Below are 21,489 nucleotides of genomic sequence, written 5' to 3'. Positions count from 1 at the left end.
GCTTCTTTGTCAAATATGTTTTGAACAGCTTTCATTTCAGTGTAGTATGTCTATATTGCAGTTTACAATATCAATAGTAGAGTTCTATAACATTAAACTTAAAATTGCTTAAAACTAAAAGTGCTTAAATGTTTTACAGAATAAACGTACAAATCATCCATTGAACCATTCTCCTCAGACAACTTCTGTTTCATAATTTGGGAACTTTATTGGGTGTTTGGATACATGTAAACATTGTAAAAGCAGAAACCCAGTGAACTGATTGACTTCCAGCGTTTGTTAATCGACAGCTTCAGTTATGTATGGTGGATTTATTGATTTTACTACTCCAAGTCCAGAATGTTTGGAGGCTCCTCAGGCTGCGGTAGCTCTTCCCCCTGACAGGTATCCTGTAAGGAGAAGACACTTTAAAAACTGTGTAAAAAGTCATCTACATACTGAGGCCACAGCGTAAAAAGAAACTGGCATTTTGGAAAACCTTGCAGAGCTGTGATTAAAAAAAAAAAAAAAAAAATCACTCATCACCAATGACTTACAACTACAGTACAGATTCAACAATGTTAATGATTATTTAAATGCATTTTATATGATTTACTGATTGGTGGAATGTCTCTAGTCTAATTTAATGCAGCCTTTAATGACCTCTGCATCATTTACACATCAATCCAAACGATTTAATTTTACTGATATTTTTATAACTACAATCAGTGAAAAAACAACTACAGATATGAGTTCATGTGTGTGCAGAATGGGGTAAGGGTAAGTTGGGGACTATACATTCAATTTGTTTTTGTGTGTAAATGCACGTATCTGATTCTGCATGAGTTTATAATGAGGGGTGTGTTTTAAAATTGTTGTTATATACTTTTTTTTTTAATATATATAAATTTTTCTATAATGCAAAGCACCATATGTTGCTATGAGCATAAAAGGCACTAAATGATTAAAATTTGATACACAAGAAGAAATAACACTATACTTATGTTGAGTCTCTGGTGATTTGTTTACCCACCTTAAAGTGCATCTTTCATTTTAAACACATGTAGAAGCCTTTGTATTGTAATAAGTTTGAAATGAACATTTATGATACAAAAATGGGTCATATTACACAATAAGGGGTTCTACCACTGTCCCTACGTGGCTTTCCTCTTCACTTTGCCTAAATATGGCACCTGCAGCAATGGACCAGAAGTGACGTGTGGGTAGGCAATTGTTATTTACTCTTATACGGAAAACAATGGAGTCACGTCAGCAGAAAACCATAGATTATGAATACAAAATTGGATATATATCTAATACTGAAGGCCCATAGCCATATAGTTATAAACCAGCAGCAAGGAGAAATGAAAACAGGCCACAGAGAGGTCATTTCAATGGCCAAAGAAACAATACTGAAACGTGGGAACATGACAATGCACACAGACTTAGAAATACTACCTTGTAAGGAGGTTTAGTAAATGTAAAGATCATTTTACAAAAACATGTCTCCATTGGCATGTAACATAAAATATCTAGAAAAACAATTTTTGGATATACACTAACTAAAGGATTTTTTTTTTTTTAAAATGATATAAAATGATTCCCATCAACCCTTAAAATTCCAAGCCTTTTTTTCTGCTTTCGGGCTGCTTGTGTAGTTTTTTTAAATGTAAAAATTAGGGGTGCGACTTGATTTAAAAAAACAATTTAATACATGAAAAGCTTTGTAATTATTTAATTTTGCTTAGTCCCATTTTAATTGCATAACAATATTTTCCCCCCAGAGCTACTTTTTTCAATAAAAAAGATTTTAATTGATTACTGAATATTGTAAACTCAAGCTCTATGAAAATGCATTCAATTTGAAAAAGTGAAAAAGAAATAGAAAACATCCCTGGCCAAGTAAAAGTGTAATTTTAAATACTTTACCTAACAGCTCCAGCTGTTCTCTAATTTTGAGTCATGTTACATGTTGCAGTAATTTTATCTTTAAAAATGTTTTCATCCACACTCTCCATAAATAGACATTGATATCTAACAGTAAATCATTTGGGGCAATTGTCATATGATGTGAGTAGTGACCAAAAGAACGAGATTGTACAGGTGGAAAAATAAGTTTCCTCCGAAGGGTAGTCGTGCTCTCCCTTAGAGATCAAACACACATTCTTTCATGTGACTTACCAAGTCTTTAATTTTACCAGAACAAGTAGCTGGACTTGTTTGTTGCTTTTTCTTTAAATAGAGTTAGAAGAGGAATCTCAAAACTGCTAAATATAGCATCAAATCCGCTAAGTTGATGCAGAGGTCTACCATATGCATTGCTGTAATCAGTGTACAAGGAAATTGGGCCCTGACAGCACCTCCAGGACTTTCAGGATGTGAGAGAGAGCAACTAGACTGTAGGTACTGAGTACAAATTAGAGGTGCCAGAAGATGGCAGGATGACTTCCACAGCCCTGGAGAAGTCTTCTGACTCAAGCAAAAGAGCTGAAAGCTGGACTGACACCATCAAGACCCACAGCCTTGTTCTGAGGCAGTCTGTCCAGGTTGCTTCTGCACATGACTACAGGAAACAGACAGGGGGAGGCAGAGGGTGTGCTACTATGTCCTCATGTGAGACGAGATATTAGTGAAGCTGTGGTATGATCGAGCTGTCTCTTCTGCACATTATCAGCTAAAGCACACTGATAATCTGACTTATAACTGGTTATTAGGCAAATGCAATGGATGGCGACCCATCTAGGGTGTATCCTGCCTCTTGTCTGCTAATTCCATAAATAGGCTCCATCTTCCCCATGAACTAGACAAAGGCAAGGCAAGTTCAGTGCTTTACAGAGACAATAAAACATTAGAAAATAAGAAGCATAATTTAAAAGTAAAAACAAGAAAGCAAGGGAAAATAAATAACATTAAGTAAAAGAAAACCAAACAAACAAAAAACAAAAAACAAAACACGGCCTTTAGATGACCTGAGGGGTCTGGTAGGTTCATAATGGGACAGGAGGTCTTTGATGTACTTTGGTCCTAAACCATTCAGAGCTTTATAGACCAGCAGCAGAAACTTTAACATCTATCCTCTGACAGACAGGCAGCGAGCGTGAAGACCCCAGAACTGGAATGATGTGGTCCACTTTCTTGGTTTTAGTGAGGACGCGAGCAGCAGAGTTCTGAATTAGCTGCAGATGTCTAATCGATTTTTGAGGAAGAACTGTAAAAACACTGTAACAGTAATCAAGTCGACTAAAGATGAAAGCATGGACTAGTTTTTCCAGGTCCTGCTGTGACATCAGATATTTTACCGTTGATATATTCTTAAGGTGATAGTAAGCTGATTTTGTTATTCCCTTGATGGGTTTTTCAAAATTTAAGTCTGAGTCCATCACTACACCCAGATTTCTGGCCTGGTTGGTGGTTTTTAGGTGTATAGAATGAAGCTCTGTGGTGACCTGGAGTCATTTCTCTTTGACTCAAAAGACAATCACCTCAGTTTTGTTTTTGTTTAACTGAAGAAAGTTCAGACACGTCCGGTCATTAATCTCCTCAATGCATTTACCAAGGTCCTGAACAGGTCCTCCGTCTCCTGATGACATTGTAATATAAAACTGTGCATCATCTGCGTAGTTGTGGTAACTAATGTTGTTATTCTGTATGACATGTGCCAGTGGGAGCATGTAGATGTTAAACAGAAGATGCCCCAGGATGGAACCTTGGGGAACTCCACATGTAATTCTTGTCTGCTCAGATGTAAAATTGCCTATTGACGCAAAGTATTTCCTGTTCCCTAAGTATGTTTTGAACCAGTTTAGGACAGTGCCAGAGAGACCCACCCAGCTCTCCAGTCGTATCAAATGCAGCACTGAGGTCCAGTAAAATTAAGACATTTTTCCATTGTCTGTATACAAACATATATAATTAATAACTTTGGTCAGAGCAGTCTCAGTGCTGTGGTGCTGTCTAAAACCTGACTGGAAGACATCTTAACTGTTGTTTTGTGTTAAAAGAAAATCATTTAGCTGATTAAAAAACTGCTTTTTCAATTATCTTACTCAAAAATGGATGATTTGAGATAGGCCTGTAGCTTTTTTTTTGTCATGTCTAGATTGTCCCTTTTAGCAGAGGCGTGATAACAGCTGTTTTCAGCGACTCTAAGCAGTAAAGAAGTAGAGAAAATGATTGAATGAATAAACAAATGCATAAATTGTTCAATGTTTCCTGTTATTTAGAAAATCATGTACACAAAGTGTTGAGAGCAAAAAGGATGTGTGGTTTGGAAACTGAAAACTATTTATTTTCATTTTAGTCTCAAATGAAAATGCTAGTGTTTTTAAAATGGGTCCAAAAGTGAAGAAATCACTTTTATTTCCTTGTTTATAAGTCATATGCATCTTTCCTGAGCGAGTGACCTCATATTTCTCATCTCCCTAACCCATATCTGCAAACCCTATAAACAGCTACAGCAATGGAGAATGATTCAATTCAATTTGAATCATTACTGCTGCAGAAGCTTCTAACCATGACATGGCTTTTATACCAAATTCTCTGTAAAATGTAAAATACACATGGATGTCGGCATTTTAGCATGACCCTTTGCCATCTTTTCTTTGTATGTTTTTTCCTATTGAACATGCTTCATGTCTTCTCTGTGGTTATATTACAGCCACATTTGGCCAATGTACCACAGGGTTTTCAGTAGTTTAGTATGAATGCACACATTTCCAGAAATAATGCTGTTAAACAGTTATAAAATTATATTGATTTCATCTTTGTATGAATGTTGAGGATGTTTTTTTTGCAGTCCAGAAGAGCTTGTTCATTTTTGATTAAGGTTGTGTGAGATTTCACGTGAGTAACCTGAGTCTTTAACCATCTTTCAGAGTTGTGACTCACCGGAAGCCTTGTCTGAGTGACTATCGCCCATAGTTTCAGTCAAAGCCAAGTATGAATTTCATGCTTGGCTTCAAATTTCTTCACAAACATCTCCCTGGCATTTTCTGTCATCAATCCACAGATGCTCAATAAAGGCTAACAGATGAGGTCATGACTTCCCATAAAAATGTAAAAATTCCCCCAATGGATTATCTTAAATCAATATTTTGAGATTACCTACAACTATCATGAATTCAGATTTTAATAATTTACTCCTCAAAATGACTTTTTACTTCTTTACCTGTACCACTTTTCTAGATTTAGGTAAGGGTAACACCAGGGTTTCTTACTGTATTGAAAGTGTTTATGTTGTTCCTTAGCTGTAAGTTGCTTTTAATAACAGTTTCTGTTTAATTACTTTAAAATGAATACTATTCATTGTGCATTATGAATTAAAATAGGTTTTTAGTTTGGTGTGTTTTTGCTTTTCAAGAGACTGACAAAGTTTCAAGTGAACATTTTTTTAATATTGTCCCCCGAACCCAACATTTTTAGTATTTAAAGTGGTCATGGGGACGGACAAACTGGTAGTGTATTGGTAGCTGGGAAACATTCAGTTTATTAGACCTTTTAACCTGTGTGGACATTGCCCGAATATATACACCCAGATTGGTTGACTTACCCCGAATGGCTCAGCAAAGGCTCTGGAGCCGTTGTACAGCGGGTTGGGGATGGACACCAGTGTGGGTTTGGTCTTGTTGCTGGTCACACCATCCTCATCCTCATTCTGTCAAAGAGGAAACAACAGCAACTCTCTGAAAAATGTGTTTATGACATGACCCTGATGCTCATGCTAACCTACAAACAGTGTCAGGTCACCAAACTAACAATGGCAAAAGCCGAAAGTTCATATTTCATGTGTGATTCTGGTCAAGTTTAATATTTTCAATATTAAAAAAAAGAAAAGCTAAAGGTATTACCAGAATGATAATTTATTCTGAGGGCAAATATTTGTATTTTAAACAATGTAACGGAGCTCATGTTACACAGATAATGTGTGTGTGTGTGTGTGTGTGTGTGTGTGTGTGTGTGTGTGTGTGTGTGTGTGTGTGTGTGTGTGTGTGTGTGTGTGTGTCTCACCTTGAAGTAATGGAAGCGGAAAGCATCTATCTTGTGTTTGAAGATGTAATAGCCAAGTGCAGCCAACACACATGCCAGAAGCAACGTCAACAAGATGGCTGATGCTACAGTGCTTGAGTGTGCAGGGACTCGAGAGATCGTCTGGAGACAACAGGTACAATAAACACATAACAATCATTACCCACACCCATATTACAGCAATCATAACTATACTTTTAAGCTCAGTATCAATAACAAGGAATTAAAATATTCTGGACCATTTTATATACTGTGGAGGAAAAATTACAAAACAAGACACAGAATGTTTACTGCTTATTTATTGATTTAGTACAGTATTGTATTGATACTGTAAACACTGATTTGAGTCAGGTGTGTTGCAATGAGGGAATTTGGAAAGCCTGCAGGACACTGGCCCTCTAGGACCAGGACTGAGGATCCCTGCCTTACAGTTTTGATGTTTTGTCCTGGGAATGATCAAGAGGAAGCATTAGTGGAACAGAGGGTACATGAAGGGAAGTTCATGCAGCAGACTGGTAGTAGGGGAATCACTTACTTCAGCCTCCAGCAGCTCTCTTTTACTGTCTACTGTTGGTGGTAGACTGGACTCTCGTATCTAACAACAGTGACTCATATGGCAAGCAACATGTTAGTAACTGTTGAAGCATCTGACACTGGACAGCTTGAACTGTCCTTCCTCTAAACCAGAGGTAGGCAACTCCAGTCCTCAAGTCCCACAGTCCTTCAAATGTTAGGAGTTTCTCTGCTGCAACACACCTGGCACACATCAGGCTTAATTAGCAGACTTGCACAGATCTTGACATCTGCACAAGTCTGCTTATTAGCCACTGATTTGAATCAGGTGTGTTACAGCAGGGAAACTCCTAACATTTGCAGGACTGTGGGACTTGAGGACTGGAGTTGCCTACCTCTGCTCTAAAAAGAAAAACTCACCATTTCTTTTCATTCTTGTATCTTCCTATGAAAAAATCTGTTTGGCTACAGACCATTTCTTCACATACTTCAAAATCAACTAACAACTTTGCTAGCCTCCTGTTTAAATAAAACTGGATTACACTGGTCTAATTAAGTCAGGGTTAGGATTAGAAAGATAGATAATGAGGTACACGTTATCTTTATATTATATCTTCATATTTATTTTCAGCTCCAACTGAAAATCATGATTAACTGATTTGAGGTGTAGTCCCTGAATATACTCCATGTTTTTTTCCACAATGTCTTCAAACTAACCTAGTGCTTCCATATAACTAGATTAGCACTGTTCCATGGTTTCTGGCTAACATCAGGTCGCCTTACATAACATTAGAAGTCATACTTGCACAGGGACTAGATCTTCTTTCGAAATGCCCAGCCAAATGACAATATTTTTAAAGGACGAATAATCAAGAAGCTACTTTAAAAATAACTTGACATTTTAGTAATCCCAGTGGTCAATGCTTGCCTGAAAAGACATTTCTGCATGCCTGCTCCCAAAAGTCAATCACCTGAGGTGGCATCTGGGGTGGGCGAGTCAGACGTCAGAGAGGGCCAGTGCCACCCGGCACACCTCTGTTGCTACGTCCCTGCTCATCTTTAATATTTACAAGTGTTTTTTATGATGTATCACATGAATGTCCGTTTACTGAATCATCACTTAAATACGGATCTAAATTCACTCCTTAAAACATTTCTCCTTTTATAACAATCATAAATTGTGCATGTGATGTTGTGTGTGTGTGTGTGTGTGTGTGTGTGTGTGTTTACTCTGCTCCTCAGGCTCTCTAACTGGCAACAAATACACATGCTTATATACTGAAACCAGCTGAACTAAACGGACACTGCAGTAATCCATGGTTGCCATGGAGATGTGACTCTGTGCCAAGTCTAGTCAGGAAACACGTGGAAATGAGCCCTCCAGATCCTGGCAGCCATTTTATTTTTAATGACCAGAAGGGAAGGAAGCAAAGATGGCTGCCAGTTTAAAGGCTTTGGCGTAGCATAGAAACTGTTGAAGTTATGCCTCTTTACACATTTTTCTTCTGGCTTAATTGATCAATGATTATTGATCAACAATGAAAAATGCAGGATGAAGAAAACTGTATTCTTTGATTGGCCAGGAACAAAAGAAGAAATCTTTCCACTTCTGCTAGCTCCTAGGAGCCACAGGATGCCTTTTAGGGATGAGTCCTGCAAGGTTACTGATGGGTAACCCAAAAAATGCTGTGTTGCTCTTGAAAATTACATAGATTACATATCACAGGTAGATGTGGACATATATTTATTAATGTATACATGGACTATGGTCTGTTTAACATGGACCAAACAGCAGCAGTGTAAAAGCACCATAAGAAAAACTCTCACAGTGAAATGTCACAGGACTAAAGTGATCAATATGGTTTTTATTTCACGTTTTCATTTTTGTATTTCTTTATATACATTTTTTGGTTTGAATTAATTATAATGATTGCAATTACATGTATTGCAAGTAAGATGTATGTGAGAATATGTTTGTGTGTGTGGTTTGATTTGTTTTTGTGATAAACTTTGACGTGTGACTACTTTTGTTTTTAAGATGTAGAAACAGTATTTTATTATTCCTTTGTGTTGCATTAATGCGTAGAAAGTGCTTTATAAATACAGTTTGATTATATTTAATTGGTTTTCATTACTTTGAGTCTGCTGACTAGTGTTGACTAAATACATTTCCTGCACCTGTGATGAAGTGACTGAAAACAGTCAGACAAATCAGTGACAGGAAATTGACAGCACAACCAACTGGCAGCAAGGGAAAGTAGAGCCTTTACCAGTGACTGGAAGTGGAAAGGAAAAGCTGCAACATGAACAGGCAAAGACGTAGCAGAGGCCACTGACAGAACCTGGGTGTGCAGATGAGAAACAGCATGCTGGAAACATGGCTTATGGTGCAGAGAAAAGGTAGACAGGCAGGAGAGTATGTTTCAGACCGTGGCCAGTCAGAAAGGACAGGTCTAACCGCACAAAAGCTGGGAGCTCTGCCTGGTGTAAGAATCATCAGGCCTTAGTAACTCCTGGAAACAAAATGTCTGACCTTGCTTCAGAGTTTAGATGTGGTGTACTGTCAGAGGTTTCTTAGAGACCTTAAAAAAAAGATTTTTGCTGTCCTATTGACTGGAGCCCCCACTTTGCCCCCCATCAAAACATTACTATACCCGCCCCTGTATGGTAGACATGTAAATCCTTTTTATCACCTATCTACTACTTTGTTAGAGAAGGTTCCTGCTCTGATTTATATCATAGAACCTGTCCATAATTTCTCACACAACCTTCATTGCTCCTAAGCGGTTTTGATTCCACAGCTTCAGGTGAAGGTGATGGTTGTGATTGACACGAGACTGATAAATTCAGCTTATTTTTGCACAATAACTAATACTCTGGGCTTAATATGCGCCTGTGCAAACCGAAAACCACTAGTTTCCTCCTTCTCAGATGAACAATAAACGCAACATAAGAGACAAGCTTTGCAACAGAAAAACCTAAAAACCCAATCCGCTGATCACAGACAACTGGTGAAATGATTCATGGAACAACAGGAGAGTAGAAAGAGGCATCCATGCTGAACTGACACAAAGAGGACCAGAGAGCAGCTAGAGTAACAATGTTTGTGCAAAGTAAAACACCATTCAAACCAACATTTTGAAAGATGACAGCAACAAGTTAGTTACATTTCTCCCACAAACCCTGATCACTACATTTCACTACTTTAATTAAACATCTCCTAACATGTGAAAATGAAAAAGCCCTGTCTCGGTAAAGATCCTCCTCAAAATACTGTAAGACATGATTAAGACCTCTACTTCACCACCTTTCCTCTCTGTTATTACACTGTATAGATGTTGGGACCTTTGATCAACAATTGTCCAATTCCAAAGATTTCAGACTGCAAGTCCAGTTGGACAAAAACACGAATGTAAAAAGCTGCTGTGAACTGGGATTTTTACATTGGGACTTACTTTTGTGATAAATTGCATTCAATAGGACCACAAATGAGATCACTCTCCATCAAACCAATCGTAAAAAATCTGATCACGGCTACTAGGAGTGTGATGTGATAAATATTAAGTACCATCAAACTCCAGTTAAATTTTCCTCTTTCACTGGTTTTAAAGGTGCACATCCAACACCAAATCACTGGTCATTTTAAAGAGAAAATCTGAGCTTTCTGCCATGATCTTCATCGTTTTCCTCTTTCATCATGTATATTGATCAGAGTTCTGATGTTTTGGAAATGAGGCAGATTGAAATCTTCATTTCCTGGAAACTGTTCCAAGAAGCTAAGCACAACCATCTGCTCTCCAGCACAAACCACCCAGCAACAACAGATACTTCAGCCTATCAGGAGGAGCTGCAGAGCAGACAGGACGAGTCAACACAGTGCACCCTGGTGGCTGAACTCAGACACACTGCACCCTAAAAAAACCCCTTTTTTTTTCAAAGATGGCAAGTAAAATGGTTCAGGATAAAGTTTAGTCTTTTAGGGCAAGAAAGTGTCACTTCACTAATTGAGTCCACAGTCCTAAACTGAACTGAGGAATTGCTATCGGTGAGGAAAAAACTAGAAATGAAGGAAATAAAAAATAAATACATAAAAGAAAAAGATGAAAACAGGATAAAAAATAAGAAAATAAAATATAGCAAATAAATACAATAAAAGATTTAATAAAATGTCAAATATAAATAAAATATAATTAACATGCTGTAAGAAACTAAATTAAAAGCCAATAAAAACAGTGGGTTCATCAGGAATGCCTGAACCTTAAAGAGACAGGAGCTACATCTGAATGTTTCAGGTCCAAGATGAACAAAAAGGTTGCATAAATAATTGAAACATTTTTAAACTGTTACCACATAAAGATGACCAATACAGGCTTTTTTAGTATGTTAGATATACCGTGCATTTTGCGTTCATAGATGCAAGAATTGTTTGTTGTACTCATATTTAGCAGGTCCTTTTTCTCTTTTAATACTGGCACAAATGCTTACAAATGGACTGTACTAATGTATCCTGCTCTAAACTAACATGCAGTAGAGTGAAAATTTGAAATCAATATTTTCGTCAGTTTTCGACCCGTTTTTTATTTTTAAAGCAGTGTGGCTCTGCAGAGGGTTCTGGTTTCACTGTGGTCATGGATCTATAAGTGCAGAAGTTGTGCTTGTGTTTGAAGACTAAAAACAGGTGAACGCCACCGCAGTCGTCATCAGCTGGGGATTAAGTCACGTTCACTCACCGGTGGGGGCGGAGCTGTCAGTGGGGCCTCAATGACGTGAATGATCCCGTTCACTGCAGGAATGTCCCACTCCACCAGCAGCCGCTGGTTCACCATCTTATAGCTCTGAAGGGAAACGAGACAGAAGGAAACAGTGTGCTGGAAGGAGCTGAAGCTGTAACACCACAGTTTAACAATGTAACTGCGCAGATAACGGCTCTGAACTGTATGTATTCTCCACATAAAGGTGGTGCCATTTTAAAGGGAAATAAACAGGCTTTATACCCGTAAAAGTTGTTTCAAAGGGAAGCATTGCAACAAAGACATAATCTTTCTGTCTGTTTGTGTTTTTTGGGTGTTCAAAGAACAAAACATCAAATCAGTGATTGACCTGTTGGCCTCATGAGAAGAAGAAAAAAAGCTGTGAATCCTCCTTTATCCCAGCCTGGTGTGGCATGTGTGAAACGTTAAAGCAAAAATGAACTGACTAAACTGGGTCAAGCTGTGCCTCCTCTTCTATCCAGGATTGTTGGAGTTCTGCTTTTGTGAAAAAGCCCTCGGGTTCTTCCTGTCATTACAAGACTCGGCACCGAAACTGATGAGAAGTTTAAATTATTTTAATAAAATCCTGGTTTTACTTTTGTTATATATTATGTAGAGTGATAAATCATGAAAATGTGAATGGCTTCTTCAGGACAGTGATCATTTCAACATTCTTTTGTTCATATATACTTGACACACTGTGGAAGCGTGGCAGGAACACGTACAGAACAAACACCTGACTACCATACATACTGGAAAGCAATTATCAAAAGATTTCTAGAATTTTGATTAAAAAAAAAAGACCAAATTAGTTTTCTTAAGACCCAGTAGCAGCTGCAAAACTTGCAGTGTTGATCTTTCTTCTCTTGTCTCTGTAGAAATCCTGTTATCACAGATTTAGGTGGATAAACATGTAAATGTAGTTAAATCCTTTTTTTTTTCCATCATGGGTGTCTGTTAAAAGTAATACCACCTCTATCCAAGTGTAACCTTGAAACTGCTCTTCATTCTTTTATTACATCCCATATAGATTATTAGAATTCACTCTTAGCAGGAGTTCACCAAACCTGCACAGCAAGACTTGCAGCAAAACGCAGTGGCTCGATTTTAAACTGGTTTAAAGAAGGGAGAGCGCATTGTGACAGTGTTAGCCTAATCTCACTGACTTCTTGTTCATTTGTAAATAAATTTAAAATTATTTAGCTTTAAAATCCTTTAATGCCCGTGCACTGGTGTCCTGTCCAGGGTGTACCCTGCCACTCAGCCAATGATTGCTGGGATAGTCTCCAGTTGACCCTGAATTGGACTAAGCGGTCAAGAAAATTGATGGATGGATGGATGGATGGATGGATGGATGGATGGATGGATGGATGGATGGATGGATGGATGGATGGGCAATGCCCATGCTCTTCCTTATTTGTCTGACCTACTGCAGCCATACATCCCTTCTCGCGCCATCAGGTGGGTTGATCAGACAATTGTTAGCGGTTCCAAGGCAACAAAGGAAACTAAGAGGTGATTGTGCTTTTCTATTCTGGGTCCTAAGCTGTAGAATGAACTTTCTCAGCACATCAGATGGGTTTCCTCAAGGTTTCCTTGTTTTTTTGTTGAATCAACAAAGCATTCAACAAGCCACTGTGATTCTGTAAAGAAAACACGGCCATCTTGTGACACCCTGGCCTGAGAAAAAGAAAAAAGTTGTGAAGTGAGATTTCTCAGCCTCAGAACGCTGCTGGGCAATGACAGCTCCAGGAACATACATAATGAATGTCAGTGCGCCACCAAAATGAGGCAGTTATGCAGAGTATTAAGGTTGGAAAGTCATGTGTTGGTTTAAAAAGGGAAATGGACCCAGGCTCCATGGTGCATGGAGCTTGTGTGGTGGAGGAATTGTATAATGTTTATTGTGTAGAGACAGAATTAAACCAAAAAGAACGATCAGTAGCAGCTCTCTGTGCCTAAACTGCAAGCAAAGTATATGCTCATTTTTGAGAATATAAAAAATGAGCAGCATAATGTGGGGTACTCTGAAAACATTTAATGCTCTGTTATCTAATAATAATGTGCCTCAAAGATTGAGTACTATCTGTTTAATACAGATGGAGATGAAGAAGTAAAGTGGGTGGACCACTCACATCTGAGGTTACGTGTAAATTCATGGTTGTATTGTCTCTCTGGCATTTAGACTTAAGCATCTTAAAGACATTTAATTAAGACCTTAGGAATTGTCGAAACCTTTGGGGTAAAAAATGTAAAATGTGTCTCATTAGTAGTATTAAGAACAGACCCTGAGTGTGTGGGTGTGTGCACTGACCTCATTGTTGCCATGGGTAACAGTCAGGTTCAACCCCAGCCTCGAGGTAATGACTCCCTGGTGTCTCAGATCTTTAAATGGACGTCTGCTGTGATTGGTTGAGAAGTGATACTCCAGATCTCTTTCAGTCAAAGTCTAATCACCCAAACAAGAGAAAACATGTGGAGTCTAAAGATATTTTATGAACATACTCAGATTTTAAAAAAATATATATGTTTCTAAAGATCTTTTTGTTTAATTCATGCTTTATATTCTAGATGGTGGCAACAATTCTGGTTTGCACATCAACAGTTCTCAGATAACATCAACTGTCTAATATCTGTAAATATAAAAAATAACTTTCTAAATCAAACTCAAAGATCATAAAGAATATGAAAGTTATTTGGAATATAAAAGTAGAAAATTGGAATTGAATGCAAGTATCACAAGTTGTTTGCACAGCTGTACAAAAATAGTGATTTAATCATTTCACAAATAGTCAAGTAGTACATAAAAGAATTTCTGAGCAATAATGTCACTGGTTTTATATTGTATTAATAACAAAAGTGCAGTAATTATTGCTCATCACCTGATTTTGTGCAAAGCCGGCATTATGGGGAACAAACAATGTCATTTCAGACATCCTGTGAGACAGAACTTCAACGAGCTGTTTGCCTTCCAAGGACGAGCCACTGTAGTCCAACAACAGCTACAAAGACAACAAGACAACACAATGAGTTCGTATTCAAAGACCAAAAGGTGCATCTGTGAAGTGTTATAAAATCATAAAGACACAAACCACTACATGAAATGACTTATTCAGAGGTTTTAACTGCTGATCATCAGAACACAAATAACCAAACGTAGAGACAGAGATGGATCAAAAAGTGTTTCTATTTCAGGTCTGTGCAGAAGATCTTTAAGATAATGGGAGGCAATGTCATTTAGTGCTTTATATGATGTAAGGAGGATTTTTAAACTTGTGATGTCTTGCAGGGAGTCAATAGATAAATGCCTTTTACCAAATTCCATTCATGCACCCTTAAAATAAAATTACATTTTGGAAGAGTGAAACTTTGCAAATCATAAGTCAAAATACATAAAAAATATAACCTAAAAAAAAAAGCAAAACTCAGCAAATGGATAAATAAAAGTGCCCAACGCCACAATAGCTGATTTGGAGAAAACAGACAAATTAATATTTTAAACCTGACAAATGAATCTTCCTTTTTCAGTTAAATGGAGATCTTTTCATTCATTATCATTCATTCAAGCAGAAATAGATGAATGAAAAAGTAAAACAAAACTTTATTTTTTATTATTTTTAAAACAAAACTTAACGCATAGCCTATCAAAGTCGAGCATAAAACACGGCCCAGTGAAGGTTTCATTTTCAACATTATGTATGTGAGTAACAAGGTGTTTTACCATCACTAACAGATGTAAAAAGGCATCATAACAATCTGTAATCTTACAAGTTAATCTGAAATTTAAGTTTTTTTCATCTTTTGGGAATTTGATCAAATGAAATTTTATTTATATAACACCTTTCATACATTAAGCAGCACAAACTGTTTTACATTTAAAAAAAAACAAATAAAATTAAAAGAAAAAACAATAAATGTACACAAACATAAAGACAGACATCCTTAACCAACCATCTGTTTCCTTAACCAACCAGTAATCATAAGAACAAACAAACATCTGGCTTGGTGCCATTGGGAGGAAAGGATACCCCTGGGGATCCATTCACACCAGAAGCCAGCCCACCCATGACCACAATGAAACGACTCTGACTCACACCCGGCTACGATCCACAACATTGCCATGGCAACGACCCTGCAGACTCAGTAGGCATAGCCCCCAGTGCGGAGGATCACCATTTTAGCCCATGGAAGAGGCATCAACCAATTACAAACCCTATAAAACAATGTTCCTCCATGTAGTTTTAGTGTAAAGAAAAAGTACACAATCTAGAGGTGTAGTAATACAGACAAGTTTGTGCTTAAGGAAGAAAAAAAAAGGTTGAAGGTGACGTTTGGAATGCATCTCTCATCAGAAGGCTTGAAAACATGAGGATCAGGATTTATGTGAGTGTTATGGGCGTTGTACTGGACAGCTTTACTATCATTTATCTTCCTGTGTTAAACAGACAGATTTTGGTTAAATTATTTAAATTATCTGCTCAGGGTCAATGAGACTTTAGATCTTCACTTTGATGAGCTTTTCTACATTGATTTTCTCTTAAAATACAAGTTAGAAAAATGCTATTCTGATTAATATTTCTCTTTTGGACCAATCCTCCATCCATCCGTCCATCAATCCATCCATCCATCCATCCATATCCACCCATCCATCCATCCATCCATCCATCCATCCATCCATCCATCCACCCACCCATCCATCCATCTACCATCCATCCATCCACCCACCCATCCATCCATCTACCATCCATCCATCCACCCACCCATCCATCCATCTACCATCCATCCATCTACCATCCATCCATCCATCCATCCATCCATCCATCCATCCATCCACCCACCCATCCATCCATCTACCATCCATCCATATCCTTCCACCCATCCATCCATCCATCCATCTATCACAGGTAATTCCAATGCAGCATCATGGAGCATATCCCAGTTGTGACTAGAGGCAGGATGCAACTTGACAGATTGTCAATCCATTGCAGACTATGAAGAGAAAATGGTTTTCCAAGGTACTCCTGAGTTTATACGGTAATGACAGCTTAGTGAAATTACCAAAAATAATTGAATCTCAAATGTTTTCCCTCTAAACTTAAATTTAAAAATTGAAAGTTAAAACTTTTTTCTTCATTTGATTATATTCATAATAGGGATGGGGCTGGGAGGGAGGGGGGTGTTACTATCAGAAAAGGAGAAATTACACATTTTTTTTATTGTTACTCACCAAAAGTGTCGATACCACTAGAAAAAGACTCAATGTTTTGATGTTCACTTTATCTTTAAATAGAATCACTGATGGGTCTAAAACATCCCTAAATATAGCGCCAATGTGGCTAAGTTAGTAGCGGAGGTATGCATCAGTGTAATCTGCGTACTAGGAAATCATGCTCTGACAAAGGTTTCGCTATTAAAGTGTGTGTGTGTGTGCTTTTTTTTTTTTTAACACATATTTTCTGTAAATAATTAATCGTAATTAACACGTTAAAGTCCCATCCCAAATTCATATAATTTTTTAATGACAATGTGGAGGATTTTTCTATGTGGGATTAATATATTCAACTGAACATTTTTAAACTTACAGCAGCACTATATGAGTTTCTAACTGTGTTTCTGACTCAGTTTGATGGTATACTGGCATTCATTATGTACATTTCTGCAACTGATGTTTCGCTGCAGTGTCTTGATGCTGAAAAACCACACAGCGTTTTTCCTCCCTAGCTTAAATCATTACTTGACAGCTCCATTTTGCTTTGCGGCACCATCTCACAGTAACGACACACTGGTCTTTATTAACATGATCGATTGCTAATTCATCAAAGAAATGCAAAAGGACATTATCTATACCACATCAGACCTCACTTTCTCTAAAGTAAGATAATACAGCTTTACAAGTACATGCTTCTGACTCATTTGATTGCACACCGACATTTATTATGTACAGTACTGGAGGCATCATTGTCCTGCAGCATCTTGAGGGTGACAAAGTGCTTTTCATAATCATTCACAGAACATCACTTTACAGCTGCATTTCGCTTTACAGCACAGCGTCACATGCCAACAACTGGATAATAACATATTGCTTGTTAGGAATGTGCATTGTGCCTGAGTCATTAAAGAAACCAAAGAAGAAATGATCAGAGCAAAAGAAAAAGAAGAGAGGAAGTGACAGAGCAATAGATAGATAGATAGATAGATAGACAAGTCAATATTAAACTGATATTTTACTGATTTTGATTTGAGCAGAGTGCTCAGAGAAAAGACATGGATGTTGGATGTCAACAAGCTGTTAAGTAAACGTGTGAAAAATAATCTATGGCTACAAACAAAAACTTTGATACAAGCGTTATACCAACCTCATACCTATGAAGGGGATTTGTGGAGTTGGAAACCTTCATACAATATAGGCTGATTCAGCTTGATTGGGGAAACAAGTTTGACTAATATTGTTGGCCATTAACAATGACACATGTCCCATGTGTATGTGCAAAGTGAACTATGGAAGCCCAGAGGAAGCAGAAAAAGTGAAATTACATATACAACTGGTTTTCCTTAAAAAAAAAAAAAAAAAAAAAAACCAACAACAACAGCAAAAAAAAAAAAAAAACCCACCCCAAACCACCACACACACACACACCGTTTCTAAATCACAAATATGAATATATTAACAATAAAAGGAATAAAACAGATTTATATTCCAGCCCCAGGGGAAAAGTTTGAAGTTAACTTTGGTTTAATTACAAGGTATGCAAAGGGGGATTTCACTGCTCTTTGGGACCTGGACCACATTAGGTTTTGCTCAAAAACAGCATCATTAGATTCCACCATCATTAGATTTATTATATTCCTGGCAGCTTATTGAGATGTAGAATCAACCTCAGTGGCGGAGATTCACATCCCTCATGTAAATGAATCAAAACAGTTTGATTGGTTTCATGTTTCACAAACCAGAGTCTGTGCTGTGTTGAATGCTGTCGAGCCTATTTCAGTCATGATCTGAGGAGTCGAAGTGCTGTTATTTTTAGGTTTTGTTGGCTTTGGGCTGAAAAGAACCTTATTTACTAATTGCAGATTTACATGCTCCAGATTTTAAATCTAAATCTGGTTTTCTTTAGCAGGACCTGATCTAATGTGGTCAAGGTCGCCAAATAAGTTTGGAAATTTCCCTTTATGCATCTGGGAAATAGGAAACTAACTACAGCATCATCCCTAGTTGTTACACCCGTCATGCTGAGCAAATAATTTCTCATACAGCAGTGCCTGAAGGCTCAGAGCTCATCCTACAGTGATTTTTGCCTTTGGCCTGACATAACTTACTGAGATTTCTCCAGCACTTAGTCGCTGCTCCTTTTTATACCCAATTCTAACATCCTCATCTGTCACCAGTTAAGACAGAGATTGGGAGATTTTCCAGAACATTGTTACTTGCATATTGATCTAATTTCTGTCTTTACCAGTATCCTGTCTTGTGATTGTTACAAGAATGTTTTCAGGAGGTTCGACTCGGTTTCAGCACTCCTGAAGCACGGTTAGTGAAGGAGAAATGGAGGAATATGCTGAACTGGGTTTTTGTGTGTGTGTGTGTGTGTGTGTGTGTGTGTGTGTGTGTGTGTGTGTGTGTGTGTGTGTGTGTGTGTGTCACTCCTACTACAAAATAGGTTTGTTGGCTTGACTTTGGATCATTGGAGACCACATTTCATATAAAACTCAGCTCAATGCTCTTTAGGGAAAAACAAACTCCCTTCCCATGCCATTCTATTAGAAGGAAGCCAGTCAGACCAAAGCTGGAAACAATCATTGTGTGGTGTCAAACAAAAGGACAAAACAAAACAAACAAACAAAAAAATAAATAAATAATAAAAGCACATGGACATTAACAAGATTGAAGACTGGATTTTCTCTGAAGAGAGTCTTTGATGGGGTTTGTATCATCTCAGCTGAAGATAATATGGTGAAACATACAGGAAGTGCTTGTCTAAACGGAGATGCTCTCACTTTTGGTTCAGCAGGAAACAGATTCCTGGTGACTGACACTGTCAAAACTTCACAGACTCATCGCTCTGAACAGAAGACTGAATGAAAGCAGTGAAACTGGAACTGCACTGGTTTCATGTGCAGAGCAGAAACCAGCGGGAAATAAAACAGCTTTCTGATGATCTGTGGCTTTGATTATTTGACATTCTCTCTGTAAGATCTGAACATATCAAGTTTGATCTTTTTTTTTTCTCTCAGAGCTGAACTGAAGCCGTTATTTCTTGTTTATTAAGTATAGACCCTCGAGTGATCAGCATCATCTCATTACGCTTCATTAAGCGCCTCCTGAAGCTCATTATTTACTGTAGGTCACGGCTGTTGTTCACACAAAAATCTGAAGGTCCAATAATGGACCAGGCATGTAATGTACATATATTTCGGGCTGTCAAAGTGAAAACATTAATGACGCATTAATGCAAATCCTTTTTACAGCTCTAGTTTTGATGCATGATTACAGCACGCACGTGTAGTTTGAGGACCTGACGCAGACGTAACGTTACGCTTTAGAGGCAGAAATAGGTCTTTTACACAGACTGTTTAGCTTTAATGCTATTATCTTCTCATGATGTGAACTGAGTTACCACCGTAACATGCAGTTGATTCAGGCAGCTCTCCTCCTCTAAAGCAGCTCCATCATGAAAAGCAGAGGCATCCTGATCATTCTACATGCAGCAACCTTTCACCAGAAGATCTAGTTTCTAGCTCAAGGTGAGGTCAGAAGTGGTATGAGAGAGACAGTTGTCTAGATCTACAAAAGGTTTGCATGTGCTAAACCAGCACATGCGCTAAAAAGTACACACTGATTTATGAACAGCATGCAGTGATTTTGTGCCTTTGAAAGATGCAACCCACAGTACACACTGTTAGTAAATCAGTTTGTGCTTCTTTTTGTGTGCAGTGAGTTTGCACACGTTCTAGTACTTGCAAACCTTCAGTAGATCTGGGCCGTAGTGTTGAGCAGCATCCCTGGTTTTTATTGGATACTGTCAGATGCTATTTGTAATTCATAACTATATAACACTTGATTTTCATACACTACATAAATCCAATGGGAAAGTGTGTGCAAATTTTTGACTGTAAGTAATAAACAAGTATTTTCTTTTCACGTCATTTTAGTTTCACGCTAGGGCTGGGCGATTAATAGGATTTAAAGTTTTCAACAATCATAAAAATAAAAGGGTGTGATTATTTTTCTCTTTGCAGTTTCCTCTCCTGCTGTCTTCAGCTGCTAATCGAGCATCTCTGGCATTGCAGCACTGTGCTGTAAACTCCTCCCACAGCCTCTTTGGTTTTATTCAGACACTGTTGCCAACTTGGCGACTTTCTCTGTAAATCTGGAGACTTTTTTGTTAAAAGCGACTAGCGACAAATCTAGCGACTTTTACCAGAGTTATTAGAGACTTTTCTGGTGTTTTAGCGACTGACTTGAAGGCACATATCGTTCTGCAGTTACTGTAAGGAAGTATCAGCAGGAGTCTCTCCCATCCTAAAGCACTCCCAGGCGGCCAGTCTCCGTCGGCTCCGGCTGCAGGTCAATGTAGAATAACGGCAGTAGGTTGTGGAAGTTCCTCTCCCTGAGCAGTCACCTTATCGTGGTGGAGGGGTTTGTGCGTCCCGAAGATCCTAGCAGCTATGTTGTCGGGGGCTTTATGCCCCTGGTAGGGTCACCCATGGCAAACAGGTGTCTAGGGGAGGGACCAGACCAAGCACGGCTCATAGACCCCTATGATGATGACTAACCTGGGCATGAATGTTCCCTTGCCCGGACGCGGGTTACCGGGACCCCCCTCTGGAGCCAGGCCTGGAGGCGGGGTACGAGAGCGAGCGTCTGGTGGCCGGGCCTTCGCCCATGGGGCCCGGTCGGGCTCAGCCCGAAAGGGTTACATGGGCCCCACCTCCCGTGGGCTCACCATCTGCGGGAGGAGCCGTAGGGGTCGGGTGCAATGTGAGCTGGGCGGCAGCAAGGGGCGGGGACCCTGGCGGTCCGATCCCCGGCTGCAGAAGCTGGCTCTAGGGACGTGGAACGTCACCTCTCTGGTGGGGAAGGAGCCTGAGCTTGTGCGCGAGGTTGAGCGGTTCCGACTAGATATAGTTGGACTCACCTCGACGCATGGCTTGGGCTCTGGAACCAGTACCCTCGAGAGGGGCTGGACCTTCTTCCACTCTGGAGTTGCTCATGGTGAGAGGC

At 38.7% G+C, this 21,489-nt stretch overlaps 1 protein-coding gene across 1 annotated transcript in view; it reads right to left on the bottom strand.

The window, feature by feature from the left end:
- Positions 1 to 218: 218 nt before the first annotated feature.
- The window catches only part of stab1 (stabilin 1), a gene marked incomplete at its 5' end in the record, with an annotated part of 111,724 nt that continues 90,453 nt past the window's right edge, over positions 219 to 21,489 (bottom strand). The window contains 6 exons of the mRNA XM_079241976.1: positions 219 to 389; positions 5,528 to 5,632; positions 5,986 to 6,126; positions 11,247 to 11,351; positions 13,582 to 13,716; positions 14,150 to 14,269. Coding sequence (XP_079098102.1) covers positions 324 to 389; positions 5,528 to 5,632; positions 5,986 to 6,126; positions 11,247 to 11,351; positions 13,582 to 13,716; positions 14,150 to 14,269 — 672 coding nt within the window. The 3' untranslated portion in view covers positions 219 to 323. The remainder of the gene's footprint in view (positions 390 to 5,527; positions 5,633 to 5,985; positions 6,127 to 11,246; positions 11,352 to 13,581; positions 13,717 to 14,149; positions 14,270 to 21,489) is intronic.

The sequence above is a fragment of the Telmatherina bonti genome, assembly GCF_933228915.1.
Source record: "Telmatherina bonti genome assembly, chromosome: 6".
Lineage (NCBI taxonomy): Eukaryota > Metazoa > Chordata > Actinopteri > Atheriniformes > Telmatherinidae > Telmatherina > Telmatherina bonti.
The sequence above is the reverse complement of the archived record's forward strand: the minus strand, read 5'-3'. Positions and strand labels throughout refer to the sequence as shown.